This window comes from Cottoperca gobio, chromosome 22 (genome assembly GCF_900634415.1).
Source record: "Cottoperca gobio chromosome 22, fCotGob3.1, whole genome shotgun sequence".
Classification (NCBI taxonomy): Eukaryota; Metazoa; Chordata; class Actinopteri; order Perciformes; family Bovichtidae; genus Cottoperca; species Cottoperca gobio.
This window is the reverse complement of record NC_041376.1, coordinates 2,318,806-2,345,514: the sequence shown is the minus strand read 5'-3', so window position 1 is coordinate 2,345,514 and position 26,709 is coordinate 2,318,806. Positions and strand designations below refer to the sequence as shown.

Below are 26,709 nucleotides of genomic sequence, written 5' to 3'. Positions count from 1 at the left end.
GCTTGTACTTAACTTGAGTATTTTCATTTTCTGCTACTTTATCTTTGTACTTTACATCTCAGAGGCAAATATTACACTTTTTACTCCAATACATTAATTTGATCATTTTAAATATTAGTTACTTTACTGATTAAGATTATTAATGCAAAGTATAAATGATGAAGTATTGTTATCGGTTAAGTGTACAGGTTACCCAGAAGTAGTGGCAACATTATGCATGCTAATTATAATCTAATGATTATTTATATATATATATATATATATATATATATATATATATATTTTTTTTTTCTCCATAATGAGTACTTTTACTCTTTTAAGTATATTTTAATACCAATACTTTATTTTTAATGCAGGACTTTTACATGTAATGGAGTATTTTTACACTGTTATATTACAAACTTTACTTAAATAAATATCTGAGTACTTTTTAAACCACTGATTGTATTGTTAACTGATTTAAAAAGAAGACGAAGAAGAATGTAAATCCGGGGCAGGCTTTCATTTTGAGTGACAGGTCTCCGGTCCAATCACCGCGCTCTTCCGTTGGCTCGTAGTAACAGAGCGAAAATGGCGTAGATCGGAGGGTGTGCGGAGACGGGGACGAGAGGACCTTCTCCTCCCCGGGGTGTAAGGGGGGAGAAACGGGGCACGGCCGACGGTTTTTCGGTGTATTCTTCTCTGAACGTGTCCTCACTCGGCGCGGCCACACTGCACGGAACAAACCCTGCGGACGTCCAGTCCGGGAGACCTGGATGTGTCACCGTAGAAGAAGAAACCCCCCTGGCTTTTGTTTACCATTGTGAGCTGCAGCAGCTCGAACCCACTGGAGATACCTCTGCATCATTTCACACCAAGGTCAGTGCTTTCCAATCCTGCAGGACCCGTGCACCTTCTTTAGCTTGACATGTTCTGCACATGTCTTCTCAGTTGGGGGGTGGCAATGTATTTAAAAAGGACATTTCACTATTACCTTATATATAAAATGCTATTTCAGTGATTTTTGACACAAAAGATTCCCTAGTATCTAAAACTCTCATGCTAATGTCTCCATTTGTTTTAAACTAAATGATTGAGAAATTAATACAAATTGTGGATTTTCCATTGCTGTAATTATTCCCTGTAAAATGCTGCATGGAGAATCCTTTCAAACCCTCGGAGGGGTTTTCAGCAAATCTCCTTCACTTACACAATAGAGCAATAAATATAAAGTGTGTAAGTAATAACACTAACACCAGTGCAAATGGAAGATAGATTAAGATAAGTCGAATACGTTAACTAAAATAGAAAAAGACAGCATTATAAGAATGATACCGAACATTCTCTCGTTTCATCTTTATAATGTGATATGTTCTGCTGTCTGTGTTTAAATGACTGTGAAGTTATCCTCTTTGGGTTTTGGACTGTTAATTGGATATTTGAAGATATTTAAAGATTTAAGAAATTGCATCAGTTTTTTTTTTCCACCATTTTGTGACATTTTATAAAAATCAATTAATCTGTTAATTGACAAACAGGCAGCCCCCGATGACATCATCTTGTCTGTCAGCTGCTCCGCTTCAGAGGGGACTGGTGTACTAATCTGTTTAATAAAACATAAAGAAACTCTGTGTGCATTTTTATTCTAGGATGGGTCTTCCAGTCAACGCAGTTGTGAAACCAGCTGAAGCTCCGACTGGAGGAACATCAGCGTGGACAGACCCCGGCCCCCCAGACTTGTAGAGGTAAAGGATGAAGAGTCATTGTGAAGATGACCTCTTTTGGGGGCTTTTTGGATACGGGTGCCCTCCTTCCTGCTGTTGCTGGGACATTGGCCTTCTGTCCTCCACACGCACACACACCTCCCCCCCCTGCCTGTTTGTGCAGCATGATCATCAGGACATCTGCTAAGATTGTAGGATAGTCTGACCTCCATCATGCACGCTCTGACTACGTCTACATGCAGCTAAAGGCTTTGGGAGCTTCTGTTCTCCGCGTCTCCATCATTTTGGGTATTTTCAGTCAGATTTGTGTTCCGATGAGTGCGTGTCATATCTGCATGTAAACGTAGTCTCTGATGCTTCCTCAATAAGTAGCAAAGTCCCCGCATGCTTGTCTCCTCCTGGGAAGAAATACACAAGATACTGTAGCAAAGATCAAGGCCTGTGATTAAATTAGACACAGGTTTGTTTCCTGCACTACCTCATCGCCACAACAAGTCCAACAGTACAAGTAGCTTCATGGTTGTTGAGCACCACAGCAGTTTGAGACGGGCGAACGGGCCGAGCAGCCCAGAAGCACATGATGCACACGGACATTTACTTTCTTCACCATCTTCAAACTGTGGTCGCTCTGCAGCCGTGTGAAGTCTCGAGATGGTGTTTTCACTTCACGCTCTAATGTTTGTGCGTTTCAATGCTCTCCTTTGTCAAGTCTGCAGGTTTATTCACAAACTGAAGGGAGGGACGTATTCCCACGTAAACAATCTAAACATACGGCCTGAGTTGCTATTAAAATGGTCTTTAATAATCCATCAACAGTCTTACTAAGACCCCCCCCCCCCGCGCGCGCTAACATGAGCTCAGATACAAGAGACGAACGTACAGGACATTCTTTACAGTCTGCAGGTAGAGACATAATTAAATATCTTATTCCTTTTGTGCCGTGAACCCTGAGACGAAATGACCCAAAGAAACAAGTGAATCTGGCAAATTCAACATACTTCATGTCCAGTTACCCCCCTGGTTAACCCCCTGGTCTCCTCTTAAAGGAACCCCCTGGTCTCCTCTTAAAGGAACCCCCTGGTCTCCTCTTAAAGGAACCCCCTGGTCTCATCTTAAAGGAACCCCCTGGCCTCATCTTAAAGGAACCCCCTGGTCTCCTCTTAAAGGAACCCCCTGGTCTCCTCTTAAAGGAACCCCCTGGTCTCATCTTAAAGGAACCCCCTGGCCTCATCTTAAAGGAACCCCCTGGTCTCATCTTAAAGGAACCCCCTGGCCTCATCTTAAAGGAACCCCCTGGTCTCCTCTTAAAGGAACCCCCTGGTCTCCTCTTAAAGGAACCCCCTGGTCTCCTTTTCAAGGAACCCCCTGGTCTCATCTCCAAGGAACCCCCTGGTCTCATCTTAAAGGAACTCCCCCCTGGTCTCCTCTTCAAGGAACCCCCTGGTCTCATCTTAAAGGAACCCCCTGGCCTCATCTTCAAGGAACCCCCTGGTCTCCTCTTAAAGGAACCCCCTGGCCTCATCTTCAAGGAACCCCCTGGTCTCCTCTTAAAGGAACTCCCCCCTGGCCTCATCTTAAAGGAACTCCCCCCTGGTCTCCTCTTAAAAGAACCCCCTGGCCTCATCTTAAAGGAACCCCCTGGCCTCATCTTCAAGGAACCCCCTGGCCTCATCTTCAAGGAACCCCCTGGTCTCCTCTTAAAAGAACCCCCTGGCCTCATCTTAAAGGAACCCCCTGGTCTCCTCTTAAAGGAACCCCCTGGTCTCCTCTTAAAGGAACCCCCTGGCCTCATCTTAAAGGAACCCCCTGGCCTCATCTTCAAGGAACCCCCTGGTCTCATCTTAAAGGAACCCCCTGGCCTCATCTTAAAGGAACCCCCTGGCCTCATCTTAAAGGAACCCCCTGGCCTCATCTTCAAGGAACCCACTCATCTTAAAGGAACCCCCTGGCCTCATCTTAAAGGAACCCCCTGGTCTCATCTTAAAGGAACCCCCTGGTCTCATCTTAAAGGAACCCCCTGGCCTCCTCTTAAAGGAACCCCCTGGCCTCCTCTTAAAGGAACCCCCTGGCCTCATCTTCAAGGAACCCCCTGGCCTCATCTTCAAGGAACCCCCTGGCCTCATCTTCAAGGAACCCCCTGGCCTCATCTTCAAGGAACCCCCTGGCCTCATCTTAAAGGAACCCCCTCATCTTAAAGGAACCCCCTGGCCTCATCTTCAAGGAACCCCCTGGCCTCCTCTTAAAGGAACCCCCTGGCCTCATCTTAAAGGAACCCCCTGGCCTCATCTTAAAGGAACCCCCTGGCCTCATCTTCAAGGAACCCCCTGGCCTCATCTTCAAGGAACCCCCTCATCTTAAAGGAACCCCCTGGCCTCATCTTAAAGGAACCCCCTGGTCTCATCTTAAAGGAACCCCCTGGTCTCCTCTTAAAGGAACCCCCTGGCCTCATCTTCAAGGAACCCCCTGGCCTCATCTTCAAGGAACCCCCTGGCCTCATCTTAAAGGAACCCCCTCATCTTAAAGGAACCCCCTGGCCTCCTCTTCAAGGAACCCCCTGGCCTCATCTTAAAGGAACCCCCTGGTCTCATCTTCAAGGAACCCCCCTGGCCTCATCTTAAAGGAACCCCCTGGCCTCATCTTAAAGGAACCCCCTGGCCTCATCTTAAAGGAACCCCCTGGCCTCATCTTCAAGGAACCCCCTGGTCTCATCTTAAAGGAACCCCCTGGTCTCATCTTAAAGGAACCCCCTGGCCTCATCTTAAAGGAACCCCCTGGCCTCATCTTAAAGGAACCCCCTGGCCTCATCTTAAAGGAACCCTCTGGCCTCATCTTAAAGGAACCCCCTGGCCTCATCTTAAAGGAACCCCCTGGCCTCATCTTAAAGGAACCCCCTGGCCTCATCTTAAAGGAACCCCCTGGCCTCATCTTAAAGGAACCCCCTGGTCTCAATTCTTTTTTGTTTAATTGTATACGAAAGAAAAAAAAAATCACATTTACTGGGAATTGTGCAATATTTGATCTTAACTGTCATGTTGTCAAAACTGTATATTGTATAAACAAGTGACAAGTTGTTTGAAAGCAACAAGATCACCAATGTCTTCCATTAAGATATGTATAGACTCATGTGCAGTAGCGTATTTAGCGGGACTGTGGTCTCCGTGCATGACCAGTAGTGACGCTTGCTTCATGAAGAATCCGTTTCTAAGCTGGAGCTCAACACTGGAAACCTTGTCAGTAAAGTTACACCTTTTTTAAAATGCTCCATATTTAGAAACAGCTTTGCCCTAAAATCTTAGACTAATGCAAGATCTGCTTTTTACCCCACGTGGCGGCTGCAGAACAAGTCGACGTTAGAATGCAAATACAAGTAAAGAGACACAATCAGAATATGCAGTTAATAAGTAATGATTCCAGTTTGTATAGATGTATGTGCACAATATAATAAGTGCAGTAGGATTCTTATCTGGAGGAGAAAAAAGAAGCTTAATTTGTAACATGCACCAAAACAATAAGGTAGTTATTATGCAACAGCCAAAAAGATCCTTAACCAAGCGAGTCTGAGATGTGACTGATGGAAACCTGAAGAGAAATGATGTTAAGAGCCGTGCTGTAATCTGAGGTGTGGATCTCGTGTGGGTTTAGAAGAAGGTCTCATCGTCACATTGTGTTGTACATAATACCTCATAGTTTTGGGATTCAGAGCGAGATTATTTAATCCATAATATTGTATTTGATTATAGTTTTAGAAGCAATAACCTACAATAATGCATGAGTTTAGTGCCAGGGTGTAAGTGTAAAGGAGTCTGTAATGCCCCCCCCCCCCTTTAGAATACAGTATCGTGGATACTTCCTGCAGAACAAGGTGAGGACAGCTGTAGCATTATATATTCAAGTTCTTATATTTGTCCCTGCCTTGTATTTTTACAACACCAAAAAACTAATCGGTGCATGACTTTAAATATCAATTCCTGTACCTCTACCCCCCCCCCCCTCGTTCAGTAACTGAGGCTGCAGAGGTTTCACTGGAGGAACTTGAAAAGCACTTTGTGTACTGACTTGCACTGTCGTCACATCCTGTCTTTAATACTGTGTTCTAACCCTGCGATCCTCTGTCTGATTTATAATCTGATTTATAAACTGTAGCTGGCAACATGAACATATGGGTTTAAAAAATATGCATGACGTAGCAGAACAATGAATGATTTGTATTGCATGCAATAATCCGAGCGTAACGTGAATGAGTGTAATTAGGCTGTTGAGATGTTGAGATGTTGTGTGATAAGGTGACAGCCTGGGGACGGTTGGACGTGTCTGAACACACGAAGGGGACGCAGCCGTCAGTGCAGCCGAAAACACCGTCAGCCTTTGTTCCCATGAAAAAAACTAAAGCTTCTGATTAATGACACTGTTGTTGATCATCTTTTCCACTGAGGTGGACTGTGTAGAGACTATGCACTCCAGAGGGAGGAGATGGGCATGCTTCTTACGTGTGAGCCTCGTCTGGTTTTCTATTAACTGAAAAGAATCTGTATCAGAAATTCAGCAATAAAACGCAGCATGGAGCCGACAGGACGGCTGCGTCGATGTTAGAGTCACAGGATCATCTTTGCAGTAGAGCTAAAGTCTAAAGGTTCACGAACATGTGACGTGTATTACTTGTGACATGCAGGAAAATAAAATGATCCTCAACACTCGTGCGGCTCAATAATTCCTTTGGCTGTATTTTAAGATAAGAATACTGTAGAACATTTTAAAATACGTGTATTCTTTCTGAGAGTTCCAAAGATGAGAAGGTAGGTATGTAGCCTAGCTTAGCATAATGACTGGAAGCAGGGCCAAACAGCTAGCCTGGCTCCCAGCACCTGAGCAGCTCACTCGTTCACTCATTACATGTTTGGAAATATACAATTTATGGTTATATAGTGACTTAGTGTTGATTTTGTATTAACTTTATTTACAACAAAGATACAGACAACACAAGATATATTTTCTAAAACAAGTAAAGAGAGTTCCTGTGTGTTTAGCTTGTGAGACATTTCATATATAGATGCTGACAGTTTCAGGGGATCAACGATACAAACGCTGGAACATGCACCCAAGTTAGTTTTTAAAGGCTTTATGTATAGACATGAGAAGCAGGTGCACGATGTAGAGATGATCTTTGTGTCTGCGACAGCTTTACGTCTTTAAGTTCATCGTGTTGGTCAAAAATATTTCATTGTTTGTGCAGCGGATTAAATTCAATAAAACTAACAGCGAGGAGGAGGAGCCTGTGTTTCTACTGCACTACAACATCCACAATGCATCTGCAGACGTGGATCCAAACAAATGGATAAAGCTGAGAGAGCAAAGCTGAAGCATTAACTCAGGACGTGGTGCAGTCCAGAGGACGTGGTGCAGGCCAGAGGACGTGGCGTCAGTCCAGAGGACGTGGTGCAGTCCAGAGGACGTGGCGTCAGTCCAGAGGACGTGGTGCAGGCCAGAGGACGTGGTGCAGTCCAGAGGACGTGGTGCAGGCCAGAGGACGTGGTGCAGTCCAGAGGACGTGGTGCAGGCCAGAGGACGTGGTGCAGTCCAGAGGACGTGGTGCAGGCCAGAGGACGTGGTGCAGTCCAGAGGACGTGGTGCAGGCCAGAGGACGTGGTGCAGTCCAGAGGACGTGGTGCAGTCCAGAGGACGTGGTGCAGTCCAGAGGACGTGGTGCAGGCCAGATCACCTGCTCGCACTACTTGAGCAGTTCACTGGTAACACTCCCGTCCACCAGTCGCCTCTTAATGAGGGACATCTGATCCAACTGCACTTCAAACTGCTGCCTCACCTGCAGAGACAAACACACAAACACACAGAGGCTTCTTCAGTAAACTCTGCTGTTAGACAACTTCTTACTCCTCAACGTGACGGAATGAGTCTCTTAAAGAACTCGTCATTTACACGTCATGAAGCTTTCATAGAACAATGACGAGCTCATCATACCTGAGACCAGTTTGTTATGCAAGTATAAGAATGAAGCTGCATTTGTAACATGCAGGTTTGAATCCTGGTCTTCAGAATCAACAATACGTTTGTTCTTCTCACCTTCTTCATGTTTTCTCTGAGGGGCTTCATATCAAATGTGAGTGTGGATGCTTTCACCATGGAGCTGTGGTTTAGGACGTAACTGGAGAGACAAATAGGAAAGTGGAGTTTTAAATCTTTCCACACTAACAATAGTGTTTCATCTCAAGCCTGAGCTTTATAAAGAATTAAAAAGCACTTCATGCGATGGACAACGCTCATGAGACGCTTGTTTGTTTCAGCTTCTCCAGAAAGCAGTAAACACAAGAAGTCAATATGCGCGTTCTCTCTAAGCGGCCGAGCTTACCAGCTGATGTTTGCTCTGTAGAGGAGAAACATGGAGCGAACTGCAGCCAAACCCGGCGGGGCCGAGTGAAGAACTTTACCCACGGCACAGCAGCAGCCGCGGCACTTTAGAGAACTGTAGATGCTGAAAGGAAACAACAGCTGTGAAAACAAATAGGACACTGGCAGAAACCTAAGAGTAATAATTACTGATCCATACAGCCACAACATATGTACCTCACTCACCAATTAGCCATTTCCCCTTTATGTGCTGACTCCATGGCATCACTGACGACCACGTCATCGGTAACTCCTGAAGAGAGACGAGCAGCAAGGATCCATTCATATCAAAATGTGATTAAGCATGGGACTATCACCAATGTGGGGAAGCAAGGCATGTGTAAATAATAATAGTTTATATATAAATGTACATACAATAATAATATATGGAATAATAACAATAAATAGTAAAGGAATAAAAAATAAATTATAAAGTATATTTAAAAATAGTAATAATAAAATGACAATAAAATGATAATAACAATGATAATAATAATAATAATAAATGATAATAATAGTAATAATAATAATAAGTTCTTAAGTTCTACTTAAAATCGCTTGAGAACAAAATTAATTCTGCCAGATTTGGAAAGACATCCCAGCAAACAAGGAAAAAACAAAATTTCTGCAAAATGCAGTCGGTTCTCTTAAATAATCAAACATTAAACATGACAGTAGTTTGACCCACTTCCTATTCTCACCACATCCGTTGCATTGTTTTCCTCAGCAAACGGACAACTACTAACTAGCTGTAGACATCGAACCTGTAGGTCCTGTTCACTGAGTGATCAAGCAGATGAAGTGAACTCACTGATACACACGATGGAGTCCATGCACTGAATCTCCCCACACACACCGAGGGAGTCCCCCAGCACGGTGTGGCACTGCTGACAGTGCAGAGTCACCCGCTGCGTGTCTTCTGCCTCCGGGGCTGCAGCGCCGCTTCGTTGGATTAAAAGACTATCGTCAAACTCCATGTTGGTTGAGTTTCACGGAGCCGAGCCCCCCAGGGAGGACAGCTCGTTGTCCCGCTCGTGAGTTTGAACTCAGGACCGTGAACGTCTCTTCCTCGTGTTGCGTTTTATGTCGGCGTCAGTTTGCCAACACTGCCGCCATCTGGAGTAATGTTGCCTATGATTATCCGCAGTACTTGTAACATAACAAAGTAAATACTAAATAAACATATGCCTGAATAATATTTTCACTTATTAAGCGTCGAAATTCAAGCGACACACGTTAACCGACCGAGGATAAAGTCCTGATATCATTTTACTATGAACGCTTAAAAGATAAGTATCTTCGCTCTGATTGGCTGCGAGGCACATCCGGTCTGACATAGGAGCCAATCAGACGGCTCCCGCTGCTTTGTTTTGAATCGGAATATTCTAACCGTCCACGCCGCCACAGCTCCGTGAAGCAGACAGTAAAGTGTGTGTGCTGAGTGTGTGTGCTGAGTGTGTGTGCTGATTTCCTCTCGCAAAACGGAATAAAACACAACAACATGAATTTTGACTCTATGAAATATGCGGAGTTGAGAAGCATCGCCAAGGAGCTCGGGCTGAAAGCCAACGAGAAGGTAACTTTTTAAACTAACACGGGAATACTCTGCGCTAACGGTTACCGGAAGCTAACGTTTCCATCCGTGTGTACCGGGACGAAATATACTCAACCATCTGACTTTTTATTCCAAATCAGGCCGAGAAACTCCTGAAAGCGATCAAGCAGCATTATCAACAAGAACAGGACAAAGAGGAGGAAGGGCAGGTAACTCCATCCTGCTCAATGAGTTTCAGTTCAACCTGTTTGTTCATATCTGATGTGCACACTGGTTACTGTTGTTATTAATATGATGGGGTGTTCCAGGTACAAGAGAAGGATGTTGCTGCTGCTAAAGAAGATGAGACTGACCGTGGTGATGAACATGAAGACGCATCTCGTGAGGAAGAGGTTCCCAGCTCCGCTGTGTTTGTTAACACACGTCGGGGTAACAGAACCAGTACCAAGAGAAAGTTCCCTGGTGCTGTAACAGCCACTCAGTGTGATGCTGCAGAGGTATTACACATCCTAACACTCAACACCAACACGTGACACTGCTGCTAAAATACCGCTTTTTGTTTTGCAAAGATATTTTAAGTATAAGTTTAAAATGTGCAGAAGCACAGTCCCTTTCTTTCATCAAAACAAAGACATCCCATATTCAAATAACACGGCCCCCTTGTGGTACACTTGTGACATCATTCATAATGTTTGGTGTTCAAAAAGGTAGAAATTCAACAATATGTTTTGTTATACTGTCAGCCATTGGTCCAGTGACTCTGGGGTCTCAGATGAGTCAGGTTACGTGAGCTGACGTCGCCGACGATGCAAAACCGTTGGACCGACGTCAATAAGAGATTTTGAGATTTTAGAAATTGTTGCGATAACATGTGTCCCAAAAGCCTCTCAAACCAAACCGCCCCAAGCTGCTAAGGAGAGTGCATATATGAAAAAAGCTTTAAAAGCAATGTTTGCACAAAGCTGGAACTAGGATCCCTGTGCACATGGTTACTTTACTGCAGAGTCTTTGCACGCAGGACGATGAAACGACTTTTATTCCTCTCAGGGTGACGCTGAAGTGGCTGCATCAGCTGCATCAGCTGCACGCCCCGGGGCTCGGGGTGCTAAGAAGAGAAAAGCGTCCTCTGACAAGGATTCTGGCAAAAGTGAGATTGAGCCTCCTCAGGAGCTCCAGGCCTCTGACAAGGAGCAGCAGCAGGAGCAGCAGCAGGAGCAGAAGGAGCAGCAGGAGCAGAAGGAGCAGCAGGGTGATGCACCTGTGCATGCTGACACAGGTCAGTAATACAAACATGTAACTGTTCCTTGTCTTCTGCTTTAAATAGCAGCTTCCTTGTGGAGCCTAATGTGCTGTCGCCGTCTCTCTTTACAGATTCTTGCCTCTAACAGCTCTGATCACATACTAATCCTTTATTTGACTTTTTAAATGTCTGTACAGAAGAAGCTCCTAAAGTGACCAGAGCAGGTAAAATCCCTCGACTCCAGGTGAAGAGCAAGCAGAAGTTGAAGCCTGTCACTCCTAGTAAGTTCTTAGTTGTATTGTTGCTCCTCTTCTTTTCAACCGAGAGTTCAGAGACCACATGACGGGGGGGGGGGGGCAGTGGTTTACAAACTCTCCAAATAACTTCTGTAAATGTCTCTCTTTTTTTTGTAGACTTCAAAAGACTCCACGAGGCACATTTCAACAGGATGGAGTCGATCGACTCGTACGTCCAGCGGAAGACCAAACAGATGGAGACTTTCAGAAGTTCAGTCAAAGAGCTGAAGGTACGAAAGCTTCAGCAGACGTTCTCCTGAACACAAACGTTTAACTGTTCGTGAACTTGATGTTTTTTTAAATGTATATTTCATTTGATATTTTAGAATCTTTCGGACAAAACTAAACTGCAGCAGGTTGATGGCAGAGCGCGAGCGGTAAGTATCACCAGCAGTCGTTATTGAACCCGTGCAGAGTGCAGTGGAGGTGACTGTATATATTCTACAGAAGGCAAACCAGAGTCGAGCGTCCGTGTTCAGCCCCGTCCCGCTGAACAAGAGAGCCGCTGAGGACACACGCAGCAACACTTTGCTCTCAGCCAGTAAAGCTCCTCCAAATAAACCTGCCGGGAAGGAAGAGGCTCCGTTCAGACCGTCGGTCCTTTCCACGCGCAGGATCAACGTTCGGTGAGTCCCTCCCTCCGAACGTTACTGGTGCAGGAAATACAAATGCAGTTAACCAGTAAGCAGCTGCTGCTGGTGAAGTGACAGCATGTGTTCAGAGGGATACACTACATGTGACATGTGACATGTGTTTGCAGGTTCTCAGAAGCCACTCATAACAATGAGAACAAACGGTCTTTGGTGAAGACGCCGGCGCGCAGGTCTTCCTGTGTGAGCTCCAGCACGCCACAGAGACCGACCGCTGATGGAGCAAAACCCAAAAATGTTAAGATTTCAACTTTCTCTGCTACAAAGAGTCCAGGTACGTCTGCCTTTAACCCTGGGGGTGCTATCTGAATGTGTCTATAGAAATGCATCGAGTGAGTGATTTACCCCCCCCCCCCCCCCCCCTCTTTTATTCCAAAGGAGCATTTCTTTTCACCGGCAACACGAGTACTTCCACAACCCCGGGCACACAAAAGAAGGCCGGCTTCGACCTGAAGGCCAGTCTGTCTCGTGCCCTCACCTACAAGCCTCATGCCGGTGAGCCCCCCCCCACATATAGCTGCTGAATCAAAGATGGAGTCACAGAAACTCCTTTAAACGGACTCGCTGTCGAACAAACATTTGAAACTCCTTCTGTTTACAGGTAAACTGAAGCCGCTCGCAGACGCCAAAGAAAACACGGAAGAAAACAAGTCGCTGATCTCAAACGCTCATCAGAAGGGTTACAAGCAGCACCAGGTGCAGACCAGGTGAGTTCTGAACGCACACGCTGGCTCCCAGAGCAAGTTACGCTCCACATCCGCCTCTCACGGACGCTTCTCTCTTGTTTCAGGGGCGACAGGCGAGTGAAACACGTGGAAGAGCGGAAGCAGAAGAAGCAGAGCACGCTGGGGGCCAGGCGAGGCCTCGTCATGATGTAAAGAACCCGCTGCTTGTTGCAGACGTGTGCCGCCTGCTCGTCAGTGTAAATATTTAGTTGTTTCACCCTCTTTAGTTCTGCAACACGCTGCGCCGTGTTTAGGCTCGTGGCGTCGCTCGCAGCTCGTCACGAGGACTTCATGTTTCTGTGTCGCTCAATTTGAAACTCGTCATTTTGTTCTTAAAAATGTGATTTACTTGTTTTTACTGTTTCTGTTTGATAAAGACATCGACACTAAATATTTCCTGCTGTTTCCTCCTTCAGTTGAAGCCGCAGTGTTTCGTGCACCGTCACACTTCTAATGAAATGATCCCACAAACATTTCAGAATTTACACGACAAGTATTTTTATTGGTTGCTTGACTTCATCTGCACGTGTCACACGCCGCACTGAAGACGTGTTATTATATCACCTGTAGATGTCCTGGGGAGGTCACGTCTCCTCCACATGATGACATTCTTAGAACCAGCCGGTGTCAGGTACCGTGTCATCCACATACACGTCTTACAACGTGTTGGGATGATGGCGTGTGACTGACGTACGTTTGTTTATTGGTAGCTTCGGTATAACGCCGACATTATTCACCAACGGGTTTCCCTCAAACTTCAGGATTCCTCTTGTACTGCTCGTAGGCAAACTCCTCAATGTGAGCGTAGTCTTTGCTGGCGCCAATGAAATCGATCTCCAGCTGGAAGGGGACCGTCGGCTTTATCCCCCAAAGTAAATCCAATGGTGTTCACCTGTAAATACAGAAGGTAGTAAATACTCAGTAGTCGGGCGCATGAGGGGAGCAAGCTGTACATTTAGCTTTACCTTGTCCAGCCAGACGCAATGCTGGCTGTCCTGTATCCTCCCGCGGGACGTGAGGAAGAACTTGGAGAATGGTATCTGTAAACGAGAAGAGCGGTCACGTTTCATACTGAACACGAAGCAGCTGCTCCGAACACTGAACGTGCAGCGGCATTCTGTGAGGTAATAATCCCCCCCCCCCCCCCTCTCACCTTGACTTCCTGCCAGTAGGGGCCTCCCCTGGTGTACAGGAAATAATTGTACATGTCGTCGCCCTGGTGAGAGAAGTATGTTTCTGTGGCGAGATTGATCATCCAGGGACGGCCGTCTCCGCGCACGCGCAGGTGCAGAGTGTTGAAATTGGACCAATCGAAGTGTTTTTTCCGATCGAATGAACGCTAGGAGACAAAGAGCAGCTGTGAGTCGGGGGCTGCAGCCAGCAGGAGTTTAAAGCAGCTGAGTGCACCTCTGTGTTGCAGGACCAACACGTCAGTATTGGGATTAAATCATTATAGCAGTTTGATTTTGGGTTTCACACCAAAGTGTCTGGAAGTCACATGAAAAATAATCAAACTAACAAAAAGTAAAAGTTCAGTTAACTTTGTTTTCTGTAAATGTTATTTTCATATTTTTAAGTAGGTTTTTAAAGAACTCGACGGCCGAGAAGCAAATACTGAAGCCTTCTACAAGTAAAACATTCAGGGGGTGTGCAGCTGTAAGGGTAACATTGAAGCACTTTGAAGGAACCTAAAGCGACGTTCCTCTAAAGGGCACTGACCAGTGGTTGCTGAGAGCGCATGGTGCAGTAGCCACTGTAGCGCGTTTCTCCGTCTCTCGGAGGAGTAGAGCTCAGAGTCCCGTACAGAAAACAGGTATCGTTGTTTCTGCCAAGCTTTAAGTGAGCTTCACTTTGGCCTCCTATCTCATGATCCGAGGACACCGTCCACTGCTTCAGGCTCTCTGGACCTCTGAACTCCCATAACACCTGGTTCTGCTCCAACATGTGCTCCAGGAGGGGTTTGCCTTCTGGCCCGACCCAGCGGTCAGTAACCTCCTTCTTCAGCAGGGCGAAATGCTTCTTTATGCCCTCCAAACCCTTCGAGAAGCTAAAGTTGACCGGCTGAAATGGATATTTGTCTTTTTTGGGCTCGCCGGGTCGTCTGTATTCATACCGACTCGCAGCTCTTCTGGGCTCCGTGAGAGGAGCGATGGAGGGGAGCAGCTGCTGCTGGATGGAGCTCAGCAGCCTCACTGAGGGCAGGCGTGCCATCTTTGGCAGAGACATTTCAGTCGTGACGTGGACGATTCACTGCCGGGTACATCACAGAAAAGTGGTGTTATTACAACAAAACAACATCAGAGCTGCAGCTTCACATGAATAATTGATTGTTGATGGAGAGAAAATAATCGATGAATCATTAAAGTAATTTTTCATGAACAAATGTCAGAAAATACTGTTTTCAAATTGGGAGGAGATTTACCGCTTTTGTGTTTTTATCATATTAAAGTGAACATCTTTGGGGACTGACCTTTTGTAATAGTAATTAGATTTCACCAACTGTAAATACTGAATATGCAAAAAGCAGTTTATTTACATTATAAATGATTTAAGATGTATAAAGATATTAAAAAAGAATATCTGTGGCTGTTATTTCAAGTATTCAGATTAGATTACATTTTTTGTAATCAATGTATTACGTTACTAATTACAATCATTGCCATGTCATTACATTTCAAAGTAATCTGACCCAACTCTGTTTAAATACATTATTAACGTCACAATGCATCTGGATTACATTACTCTAATAATAATAATAATAATAATAATAATGCGATAGTGAAAACATGTTTAGCATAATGTTTCTACTCACTGTGGTCGTGTTGTACCAACAGATGGATATTTCACCGACTTCTGTTCTTAAATTAATTAATAAAATAAACTAAATAATCAAGTCATGTTTAAACACCCCGGTATGGATTGAAACACGTATAATCTGCTCGTGTAGCCGAACAGATTAGCTACAAACTGTAAAAGGTTGATTTATTTTAGACCTTGAATGTAGCCGTGGTGCACCGACTATTTCCGTCCTACTTAACGCATTCACTGTCAATATGTAGTTCCACTCTAAGCTAATTGTCAATATCCTCGCATCCTGGCCTAATATATTCTTAATTTAAACTGCTTATTATGTATGATAAGCACAATTATTAATATACATTTTATTACACTGATATATATATATATAAAGCCCAACCGTAACTATGGTACCAATACGAGCGCGCATGCTCAGTACTGCCTTTGTGTAGCTGACTGCAGTTAGCTCGATAGCAGCAACGGCTAGCCTCAAACATTTAGACGACACAGAGGTAGCTAGCAGGTTAGCTAATCATGGTGAATGTAAAGAAGCGGAAAGGTCGAGTCGTGATTGACTCAGACTCCGAGGACAGTGCTAGCGACGATAATTTAGATCAGGTAGGTCCGCTTTGTTTCTAATGTTGTTACAACGGATCGCTAATGAAGTTGTTAGCAGTTTGAGGTGAAGCTATTGTATGCTAACTGACTGCGCTGTGCTTTGCCTCGCTTGAACAAGCCGCAAGTGGGCCTGTCTTTATTTACAATCCGTGCTTCCTTTCTCGGTAAACACGTCATTCCCAAAAGACACATGAATACTTTGATTTGTCCCGTGTTACTGTACGGTGTTCGGGACGGACGAACGTGTGTACAGAAAGAAAGCAGCGCCTGAGCAGCAGCACGCTACATTGTGCTAACGTTAAGGTTACAGTCCAAGAGATGCGTTCTGATCCTGTTGTATTATGTCGCCACCAAACTGCCGCGCAATGGGCCTATTGCTGGTTTCCAGTAGTAAGCTGCCTGGCAGCGGGGGGGGTGACTGTTAGCCTTCACACTGGACGTGCAGGGGACATGTTTGCACACACTGAAGCCGCAGTGGAGTCGCACTTGACTTAGCCTGAAGAACCTTATCTGCTCACTGACGTCATGGGCGCAGAGCTGAAGGTCTATTTGTGTGTTGTTGTCAAACAAGCTGACCGAGGATCTCTCCGGTATAACATGTCTACAGCAGCACAGCCTCTAACTGTAAACACCAGGACACCCCCGCCATGTCCACCACCTGACAACACGTTATCTAACCGCACATGCAGTGAAAACACAGAAGTTGAGTAAACCATGTGTCCTCAGATGTTGTTTTGTTTGTTGATGCTGGTCAGAGCTCTACAGTTGTGTCTTGACATCACCTTGAAGAAAATGGCTTTATGCAGATCAAATGTTGGCAGTACTGAATACATTTAACTTGTAGAGCTGCATCATATGTTGTGTTTATGTCCTTGCTTGATAAACACATGAGCTATACCTCATTACTAATATGGGATGGATGACGATTGGTGTTTTAACACAATAAGGTGTTTGATTATTGATTGTTATCAGAAGTGTGGATATAATGACACAGTGGGTAAAGGTTAATAATGAAACCGTCTGGTACATCACTCCACAGCCTTTAAAACCAGCAGAGGACGTATCACAACATCCAAACTTTAAGATATCTAGTCTCATATCTCGATATTGCCCAGCACAAACACAAACACTTCACGAAAGATTGCTATATTACACAATATAGATTGTTTTTAATTAGTTGAAAGAGAGTAACTGTATAAAGTAATCATCGCCTTCTTATTGGTGCCTTTTACGTTCCGTTTATTCTTCACTTTGTTCCATGAAAGACAGTGGATGTGATGAAAAGGTTGTTCGTGGTTTCATAATTGTTTTAAAGGACACAGCGCGCTCATCTCGAATCAAAGTTCTGCATGAAACTAAAGCTGCAACGCCACTCTCGATTAATCTGCAGATTATCTTCTAGATGAATCCAATAATTGTTTTGTCTATTAAATGTCAGAGAAAAGTGAAATACGGTCATCCCAGTTTCTCAAACTCCAAGACGTCTTTTAATGTGTTGTTCTGTCGGCCCGACCCAAAGATATTCACTTAATATGATGGAAATGAGAAAAGCAGAACGTCTTCATGTTGAAACAGAAGTTTCTGTTGGTGGTTATTTGCACTAATCGCTGCAGCTCTCGTGGAGACACTTCTCTGCTCAGTGCTGCCATGACGATGTGTTTGATGACACTTGCTCGCATGTTATTTAACATGTGAGAAACTGAGCGCTGCTAAACAAAGATACACATTTCTACTTCCCACTTCAAACGCTTGCCGGTGTTAATACTGTTTGGAGGTTTGTCCTGCTAAGTGCACATTACGAAGATGTCCTTAGATATATTATATATCAGGGTTCATGTGCGCCTCAGAATGTGGCTTGAAGTATTGGATCCTGAAGTATGGTCCATGCACTTTGGGGTTATTTACATCTGTGTTTGATCCAACACATTTTGTTGGCAGGCGCTCGCAGGAGGCCTTATTACACTTTGTGTTTGTTGTGTTGCTGCGAGCTGTAGCTGCAACATCTCGTATGTTGCACTTATATTGTTTGGGTGAGTTGAAGCGAGTGTTCTGCACTTCAATACTTCCCCTGTTTGAAGATAATGTACTTGCTGTTCGGAGTTGTGTCCTCATGATTGTTTGCAGCTAAATGAACTATGATGTAATGTAATCACCATATTCTCATTTTCAGGAGCTCTTGTCTTTGGCGAAGAGGAAGAGGGTGGATTCAGGGGATCAGGAAGAGCCGGTCAGCAAACCTGCAGCTTCTACCGACTCTGAGACGTCCGATAGTGATGACGAGGTATGGCAGTCGCAGATTTAAAGACAGTTTGGGACGTAACTAAATGTATTTTATAACCCAAACTGTGTTTTTCACTCCTCTGTCCAGTGGACTGTGGGTGGCACCAAAGGCAAGAAGAAGGTTAAGCAAGGGAAGGGGTCTGAGAAGAAGAACGCTACAAAGAAGAAGGTTAATAAAGCGACTGCGTCCGGCAGCTCAGATGGAGACAGCTCAGCGGAGAGCTCTGCACCAGAGGAGGGTACGTCTTCACGTAGAGGTCCCGCTCTGTGCTCTACAAGCAGGCTGCCGTGTGTGTGTGTGTGTGTGTGTGTGTGTGTGTGTGTGTGTGTGTGTGTGTGTGTGTGTGTGTGTGTGTGTGTGTGTGTGTGTGTGTGTGTGTGTGTGTGTGTGTGTGTGTGTGTGTGTGTGGGAAACCACAAACATTTGATATGATGAGAGTCGAGGAAGTTGTTGTACAGATGTGAGCTAACAGCTGAGTGTCACCCGACACACTGACACGTCCTCGGGTTAATGTCGTCTTACATGCCGTGCAGAGTGGAGACACACTGTGAAGTGTGGATTACACACATCCTCAGGGGGTCAAGTGGGATTACATGAGTCACTGGCACAGTGTAGCTTCTAAGATGCTGCTTGTTTATCTGGGTTACATGGTCTCGCTGAACAAGGGTCCAACGTGACTTCAGATTAAAATCTTTAATTGATTTAATAACAAAGTAAATAAATGGTGCGATATCTTTTACGTGGTTCCTGATCATACGAGCCGTGTGGAACAAAGCATCCTATGATGTCAGCACATAAATGCTTTTAAATTAAATATTTGCGTCGGCCAGAAATGAACATTTGCTCCGCTGTGAAAGGTGGATGTGTGGAGGAGAACATCTGACTGACGTGTCTGCAGCTGCCAGGCCGGCACCACTCAGGAAGCAGTTTGATGTCATTCCCTTTTTAAAATGCTGGTCTCTCTGCCTGACAAAGATCAGGACTTCCCTCCACGTGGTGTCTGCTGCTGCATTCTGGGAAAGAACTGGATTCAGAGTGATTTCTGTTTGTGACACGACTCGCTCTTCATCAGGTGAGGTGTCTGACTCCGAGAGCAACAGCTCTTCCTCCAGCTCCGACTCGGACTCCTCGGAGGACGATGTGTTCAGGGACGGTTATGACGACGACTTGATGGGAGACGCGGAGGACAGAGCTCGCCTGGAGCAGATGACGGAGAAGGAGCGGGAGCAGGAGCTCTTCAACAGAATCGAGAAGAGAGAGGTGCTGAAGAGACGGTGAGTTGGGGAGATGCCAGAGAGGAGCAGGAGGGATTGTTAGGTCTAAAGAGCCGCTGGTGTTGTTCTCACACCTGAGAGTCTTGACCCGCAGCGTGTCTGTTTATTTGTTCATGTGTGTGTTGACAGTTTTGAAATCAAAAAGAAGCTGAAGACGGCAAAGAAGAAGGAGAAGGAGGAGAAGAAGAAGAAGCAGGAGGAAGAACAAGAGAAGAAGAAGCTATCTCAGGTTCAAGACACACAAGTGGTGAGTCCAGTTCAACATGATCCCAGATCAGATCCCAGATCAGTCACCTTACAGTCTGTGTCCTGATCCTGCGTTTGTCTGTGTCTGACCGTGACGCCCGTCCCTCTCTAGGTCATGTCGCACAACAAGGAGAGACGATCCAAGCGCGATGAAAAGCTGGACAAGAAGTCTCAGGCCATGGAGGAGCTCAAAGCTGAGCGTGAGAAGAAGAAGAACCGAACAGGTTGGTGTGGATCTTGTTGTCCTTCTTGGTGACGGCTGTGATGATTCAGTGCGTTGACGCTTCATCTCCCCTGTGAGCAGCGGAACTGCTCGCCAAGCGCCAGCCTCTGAAGACGAGCGAGGTGTACTCTGACGACGAGGAGGAAGAGGAGGAAGACGACGACAAGTCATCCGTCAAAAGCGATCGGAGTTCCCGTTCATCGTCTTACGACGACGACGAGTGAGTTTTATTCTGCTTCTGCTTCTGCTTTTCTCTCGGTTTCAAGTAACGTCTCGACCGTTCCGCTCACAGCAAAGAAGAAACTCCTCCCAAGTCGCAGCCGGTGTCGCTGCCGGACGAGCTCAACAGGGTGCGGCTGTCCCGACACAAGCTGGAGCGCTGGTGCCACATGCCCTTCTTTGCTAAGACTGTGACTGGCTGCTTCGTGAGGATAGGGATCGGGAACAGCAGCAGCAAACCAGTTTACAGGGTGAGTCACAGGACGGGTCACAGGGTGAGTCACAGGACGAGTCACAGGGTGAGTCACAGGACGGGTCACAGGACGGGTCACAGGGTGAGTTACAGGACGGGTCACAGGGTGAGTTACAGGACGAGTCACAGGACGGGTCACAGGGTGAGTTACAGGACGGGTCACAGGGTGAGTTACAGGACGGGTCACAGGGTGAGTCACAGGACGGGTCACAGGGTGAGTCACAGGACGGGTCACAGGGTGAGTTACAGGACGGGTCACAGGGTGAGTCACAGGACGAGTCACAGGGTGAGTCACAGGACGGGTCACAGGGTGAGTCACAGGACGGGTCACAGGGTGAGTCACAGGACGGGTCACAGGGTGAGTCACAGGACGGGTCACAGGGTGAGTTACAGGACGGGTCACAGGGTGAGTCACAGGACGGGTCACAGGGTGAGTCACAGGACGGGTCACAGGGTGAGTTACAGGACGGGTCACAGGGTGAGTCACAGGACGGGTCACAGGGTGAGTTACAGGACGGGTCACAGGGTGAGTCACAGGACGGGTCACAGGGTGAGTTACAGGACGGGTCACAGGGTGAGTCACAGGACGGGTCACAGGGTGAGTTACAGGACGGGTCACAGGGTGAGTCACAGGACGGGTCACAGGGTGAGTCACAGGACGGGTCACAGGGTGAGTTACAGGACGGGTCACAGGGTGAGTTACAGGACGGGTCACAGGACGGGTTACAGGGTGAGTCACAGGACGGGTTACAGGGTGAGTCACAGGACGGGTCACAGGGTGAGTTACAGGACGGGTCACAGGACGGGTTATAGGACGAGTCACAGGACGGGTCACAGGGCGAGTAACAGGACGAGTCACAGGGTGAGTCACAGGGCGAGTCACAGGACGAGTCACAGGACGAGTCACAGGGTGAGTCACAGGACGGGTTACAGGACGGGTTATAGGACGAGTCACGGGGCGAGTCACAGGACGGGTCACAGGACGGGTCACAGGACGGGTTATAGGACGAGTCACGGGGCGAGTCACAGGACGGGTCACAGGACGGGTTATAGGACGAGTCACGGGGCGAGTCACAGGACGGGTCACAGGACGGGTCACAGGACGGGTCACAGGACGGGGGTCGAGCGATGATGAATAGTGATATATCACGATCTCTGTAGAAGAAGAAAAATCACCTCTGACTTTGTTTATTTTGTTTTTGGTAAAGAATAAAATAAGAAATGACTTTATTATATTTCACGTGTATATGTTTGTCATTGTCTGCATTATATGCAAATAACAACTTCTAAATAGTTTTAGTGAACTACAGAAGTATTTCTAAAGAGATAAAGTTAGATTTTATTTCCCCTTGTTGTTGAAAGGTTGCTGAAATTGTGGACGTGGTAGAGACGGCGAAGGTTTACCAACTTGGAACAACACGAACAAACAAGGGATTACAACTAAGGTGGGTTTATATATATATATATATATATATATATATATATATATATATATATATATATATATATATATATATATATATACATGTTAATATTCATATATTAATGCAGTACATCCTCCTCAGGCACGGCGGCGACACGCGGGTCTTCAGGCTTGAGTTTGTATCAAACCAGGAGTTTATGGAGAGCGAGTTCATGAAGTGGAAAGAGGCGGTGAGTGTTCTGTGACGGCGGTTGTTGGAACTTAAGACACACGAGGAGTCGTCTGTTCAGCCTGCGAAGACGTTTGTGTTGATTATTCCTTTGTTCCCAGATGGTTGTTGCTGGAATGCAAGTACCAACTCTCGATGAAATCACCAAAAAGGAGCAGTCCATCAAAGAGGCGCTGAATCACAAGTTCAATGACAAAGACATAGAGGACGTGAGTCTGTCGCTGCAGACGTGCTTTATCCGGCCTCGTGCATCAAACAGTGGAATAACAATAGTTTTGTCTTCGCTCGCTGCAGATTGTTAAAGAGAAGGACAGATTCCGAAAAGCGCCCCCGAATTACGCCATGAAGAAAACGCAGTTACTCAAAGATAAGGTAAAAGATCTGTCGGAGAATGTGAAGCGGCCTTAAAGCTGTCGGCGCTTTGTTGCCTCCTCCTCATCTTGATTTGTGTTTTGAAGGCCATGGCAGAAGAGGTCGGAGACGGAGACAAAGTGAAATCGATCCAGGATGAGCTGAACGAGCTGGAGGAACGAGCTGAAGCGCTCGACAGACAGAGGACCAAGAGCATCTCCGCCATCAGGTGCACACGCCGCTGTTAGACATGTTTCACATCTCTGGGCCAACTCTGTTTAATACAACACACTGTAAACCACTGACGCGAGGGTCATATAGCTGCACCCACAACTGAAGTGTGGCTGCGAAGGAACTTACAACGTTACAATGTTTGTGTAGAAAGAGCTCCATGACACCTCCCACATTCAAACAGTGCAGTGCTGAGAATGTGGGATTGAGGATTGTTTCATGGCACATGTTTAAACACACAGCTGTTAACAAACAGCCGACTGTTTGAAGACAGAATTGTTTTTGATTTCTTCTCCTCCAGTTACATCAACCAGAGGAACAGAAGCTGGAACATCGTGGAGTCTGAGAAAGCTCTCGTGGTAGGTGTAACGCTTTCTAATGAAGCGTCAGTGCGACTGGATTAACTGCAACAAAACATTGTACATAGTGTTGCATTTATCATTTATCATTTATCATTTATCATTTTATCAATGGAAACTGTGTTTTAAAATATTAGATGTGAATATGGAAAATGTATTTGTTTGAAACGTTCATGTTACATCCTGAACACATCTGTAGTTTCTGTTTGCATGTGACACGAGTTGTGACAATTAAAGTTACACTGAAGTTATATATATATGAAGTTATTTATATATATATATATATATATATATATAACAGTGCTGTGTTGAGGTTGATTTCTTCTCGTGACTTTAATCTCCGTGTTTCTTTTGTTTACCTGCTCTAACACATCGTCACAGGTCCAAACTTTACAATAACAATTTGTTTCCTCACAGGCTGAAGGACAAAATGCCAAACACCAGCAGATGGACCCTTTCACACGAAGACAGTGCAAACCCACGATGGTGTCTAACGTACGGTTTCTTTCATTATTTCTCACGTGCTACATATAGCATGTATAAATGTATAAAGTAGAAGACACTGCTGAATCTAAGTGTTTTGGTTCTGCAGGCCAGAGACCCGTCGGTACACGCTGCTATTCTCGCTCACCTGAACCAGAAGTACGGCTCCGGGTCAGCACAAGATCTTGACGATGAGAACAACACACTGGTGAGCACTCGCACACGAATATTAGGAATATGCTGCCCTACTTTTTCACTCTTATTAATGTCATTGTTTATGTTATATAACCCTAACATCAACGATTACAATTCCTTTTAAGAGAGAAACCTTTGATCTGATTTAACGTGAATACAAGCAGGAAATAATCTTTTATTAAAAGTATGTAAATGTTTTTCCTGTTTGTAATATTTTAGGGTCAACCTAACTCGAAAGACAAAGATGGCCTGAAGCCGAACACCGACCTCTCAGAGGACTTGTTTAAAGTTCATGATTTTGACGTAAAGATTGACCTCCAGGTTCCCAACGCAGGTGAGATTATTGTTGTTGTCATTATTTGACACATTTCTTATTTCTATCTTTATTGTGGTTATATGTTGTACTACAACGCACGCATCTTTACATCCTTAATTCTACTTATAACGTCTCTATGTTTATATTAGGGGGGTAAATCACAAGTCTTATCACAATATGATATTAAATCTATTCTTTACACGACTTCACAAAATCTGCCACGACACGAGTTCGAGTTGTTTTAATTCGGAGTCCTGCGATCGACCTGAGACGATTTCATCTTCACGTTTATATCGTCTCACGAGAAGCATCTAAAATATGATCTTATTCCTGAACTCTTCCAGACATTTAAAAGAATAATATTCTCCACTTCTCATGTTTAAGTGTTTGAATGTTAAGGAAAGAAAAGCGCCTGGACCCGAATGCTGACGCATGCATGTCGTGGGAATTTCAAAATAAAGGCGTATTTGTAGAATGTGTATTTTACTCTGCTGCAGCAGGTTGTTAATGTGAAGCACTTCAGAAACTTAGGCGTGTTAATATTAATATTGCCCTTATGTTCTGCAGAGGCAAAGTCTTTGTCCGTGAGCTCTAACGCGCTGCCGGTGAAGGACGGCGCCCCCCGCCGGTCCCTCAACCTGGAAGACTACAAGAAGAGGAGGGGGCTGATCTGATGTGGCAGTCCATCGTTCAGTAACCACATTGCATGTGTAATGGGCTGTGCAGGAGAGAGAGTGTGTGTGTGTGTGTGTGTGTGTGTGTGTGTGTGTGTGTGTGTGTGTGTGTGTGTGTGTGTGTGTGTGTGTGTGTGTGTGTGTGTGTGTGTGTGTGAATGACGTGTATGTATCTGAATGTTGATCCAACAGACTGTTTATTCGGAGGAAATACTGATTAGAGCGAAGACAACATTTCCCTCAAAGGAGATCTCTCAGAAGATATTTGTTGTTTTGTTATTTTTGCATTTTCCCACACAAACTTGTATATTGAGTTGTGTTTTTTTTATGTATTTAACTCCCCCCCTCCCCCCTCTTTTGGATCTTCTGGAGTCGACTTCATGTGTGTCTCTTTTTGTCTGAAGGACGCAGCGCTTGGGGATTAATACCTTGAACAAGGACACTATTTTAGAAGACGTAGATTATTGAGGCATTTTGAAATTACTGGACTGGATATCTAACAGTCGACCAGCGTGTCCCCCCCCCCCACATGTGTGATCACCTGCCCTTGAAGTCCATCCTGAATTTTAACAGCCTTGTGATGATTATTTTCCCGCGGAGTGTAGATGATCCCATCTCTGACTCGACGTGACGCCGGCCTCCGCGACCAATATGAAAAGTTCAGTTTCGTGTCAACTGGACATTTCTTACTTTTTATCACAGTCTTTGAAACGACCCGATTTAAGAGGAACCTTTTTCTATGACTGGCCTGGTTATAAAAGTTGTTGCTTCGTTTCTGTTTCTCTTTGTTGGTGGTTCGTGGGATAACTTCCCTGCCCTTAACTCCCAGAGCAGATTCTATGTGTTATCGATTGTGTCCATAGTCAGTTCCTGTATTGATGTGGCATGCCATGTAAATATGCATTTTGGAGTGAGTGCGGAAAAAATAAAGAGGCACTGTTTCATAACTTCTTTGTCTCTTTTCTAATTTGATCTTCTTCTTTTTTTACCAGACTGAAATAACTTTTATTTAACTAGTTATGTCTGTTTATGTTTAAATTAAATGTCCTACTCAAGTTAAATGTAACTGGACCTCCCTACAGTTAACACATTATCGTTTGAAAAAGAAAGGGCTCTGGCCCCGTGTGCTTTATTTTGAAATGTCCAATATTTCAACTGACAAACAAGGAAGCCTTTATAAAGGGCTACTTTATTCCTATTCATTTTTAAGTAAGTATTCAGCAAATGTAAGTAGGTAAATGAAAGTGGTGCGATGTAACTCAGTACGTTTACTCAACCACTACTTAAGTCAATTCTGAGGTATTTGAGTATTTACCTTATATTTTTATGCCACAACATTTATTTAAATAGGTACTTATAACCTTTTACATTAAAAAATGATGCAGTGTACACAGTATTTAAAATCAGTTCCACGTCAACAATCTCTTACAACTATGTGTTATTGATAAAAGAATAATATAGTGTGAAATAACACTGAAGGTGTTCCTCTCTGGGAACCATCACCTTATCGTGGTGGAGAGGTTTGTGTGTCCCTATGAACCTGAGAGCTGTGTTGTCTGGAGCCTAGTGCTCCTGGTAGGTCTCCCAAGGCAAATTGGTCTCAGGCGAGGGGCCAGACTAAGAATGGTTCAAAAACGACTTCATGAAAGAAAGGGAAAGGAAAGGAGAGACCCTGCCCGGAGGAAGCCCGGGGCCCCCGTCTGGAGCCAGGCCCAGAGGGAGGGCCCGACAGCGAGCGCCTGGTGGCCGGGTTTGCCACGGAGCCCGGTCGGGCACAGCCCGAAGAAGCTACGTGGTGCCTCCCATCCATCCATCCTGTGGGCCCACCACTCATGGGAAAAACCGCTGGGGTCGGGTGCGCTGTCACACGGGTGGCAGTGATGGTCAGGGACCTCGACGGACCAGACCCGGGCAGCAGAGGCTGGCTCTGGGGACGTGGAACGTCACCTCTCTGTGGGGGAAGGAGCCGG

General features: G+C 45.3%; 4 protein-coding genes across 6 annotated transcripts; 2 read left to right on the top strand and 2 right to left on the bottom strand.

Moving 5' to 3' along the window:
- Positions 1-6,519: 6,519 nt before the first annotated feature.
- On the bottom strand, positions 6,520-9,323 carry oip5 (opa interacting protein 5). 2 transcript variants are annotated; one of them, XR_003834375.1, is made up of 6 exons: positions 8,914-9,323; positions 8,289-8,355; positions 8,065-8,187; positions 7,779-7,860; positions 7,372-7,521; positions 6,520-7,103 (listed from the first exon to the last, which is right to left on the bottom strand). XR_003834375.1 is itself a non-coding variant. In XM_029460523.1 (5 exons), exons 1-5 carry the CDS (start codon positions 9,077-9,079, stop codon positions 7,429-7,431), a joined length of 531 nt encoding a protein of 176 aa, XP_029316383.1. In that variant the 5' UTR covers positions 9,080-9,323; the 3' UTR covers positions 6,520-7,428. The 2 variants fall into 2 exon arrangements, 1 of the variants encoding a protein (XP_029316383.1); XM_029460523.1 differs by having other exon boundaries at positions 6,520-7,521.
- A 7-nt stretch (positions 9,324-9,330) lies between these two features.
- On the top strand, positions 9,331-13,106 carry nusap1 (nucleolar and spindle associated protein 1). The gene is made up of 12 exons (XM_029460520.1): positions 9,331-9,678; positions 9,798-9,866; positions 9,966-10,154; positions 10,705-10,933; positions 11,095-11,178; positions 11,311-11,423; positions 11,520-11,570; positions 11,641-11,819; positions 11,954-12,117; positions 12,222-12,338; positions 12,445-12,550; positions 12,634-13,106. Exons 1-12 carry the CDS (start codon positions 9,604-9,606, stop codon positions 12,719-12,721), a joined length of 1,464 nt encoding a protein of 487 aa, XP_029316380.1. The 5' UTR covers positions 9,331-9,603; the 3' UTR covers positions 12,722-13,106.
- ndufaf1 (NADH:ubiquinone oxidoreductase complex assembly factor 1) lies at positions 13,042-15,793 on the bottom strand. Its single transcript, XM_029460522.1, has 5 exons — positions 15,381-15,793; positions 14,288-14,818; positions 13,722-13,907; positions 13,534-13,608; positions 13,042-13,460 (listed from the first exon to the last, which is right to left on the bottom strand). The coding sequence occupies exons 2-5, from the start codon at positions 14,792-14,794 to the stop codon at positions 13,362-13,364; spliced, it is 867 nt and encodes a 288-aa protein (XP_029316382.1). The 5' UTR covers positions 14,795-14,818; positions 15,381-15,793; the 3' UTR covers positions 13,042-13,361.
- A 51-nt stretch (positions 15,794-15,844) lies between these two features.
- On the top strand, positions 15,845-25,688 carry rtf1 (RTF1 homolog, Paf1/RNA polymerase II complex component). 2 transcript variants are annotated; one of them, XM_029460519.1, is made up of 18 exons: positions 15,845-15,982; positions 18,153-18,263; positions 18,351-18,501; positions 19,336-19,537; positions 19,667-19,784; positions 19,896-20,007; positions 20,088-20,226; positions 20,299-20,492; positions 20,637-21,923; positions 22,044-22,131; positions 22,232-22,339; positions 22,425-22,502; positions 22,589-22,710; positions 23,014-23,071; positions 23,489-23,566; positions 23,664-23,762; positions 23,969-24,083; positions 24,633-25,688. In XM_029460519.1, exons 1-9 carry the CDS (start codon positions 15,899-15,901, stop codon positions 21,608-21,610), a joined length of 2,085 nt encoding a protein of 694 aa, XP_029316379.1. In that variant the 5' UTR covers positions 15,845-15,898; the 3' UTR covers positions 21,611-21,923; positions 22,044-22,131; positions 22,232-22,339; positions 22,425-22,502; positions 22,589-22,710; positions 23,014-23,071; positions 23,489-23,566; positions 23,664-23,762; positions 23,969-24,083; positions 24,633-25,688. The 2 variants fall into 2 exon arrangements, with proteins under 2 accessions (XP_029316379.1, XP_029316378.1); XM_029460518.1 differs by lacking the exon at positions 15,845-15,982 and adding an exon at positions 16,340-16,684.
- Positions 25,689-26,709: the final 1,021 nt, after the last annotated feature.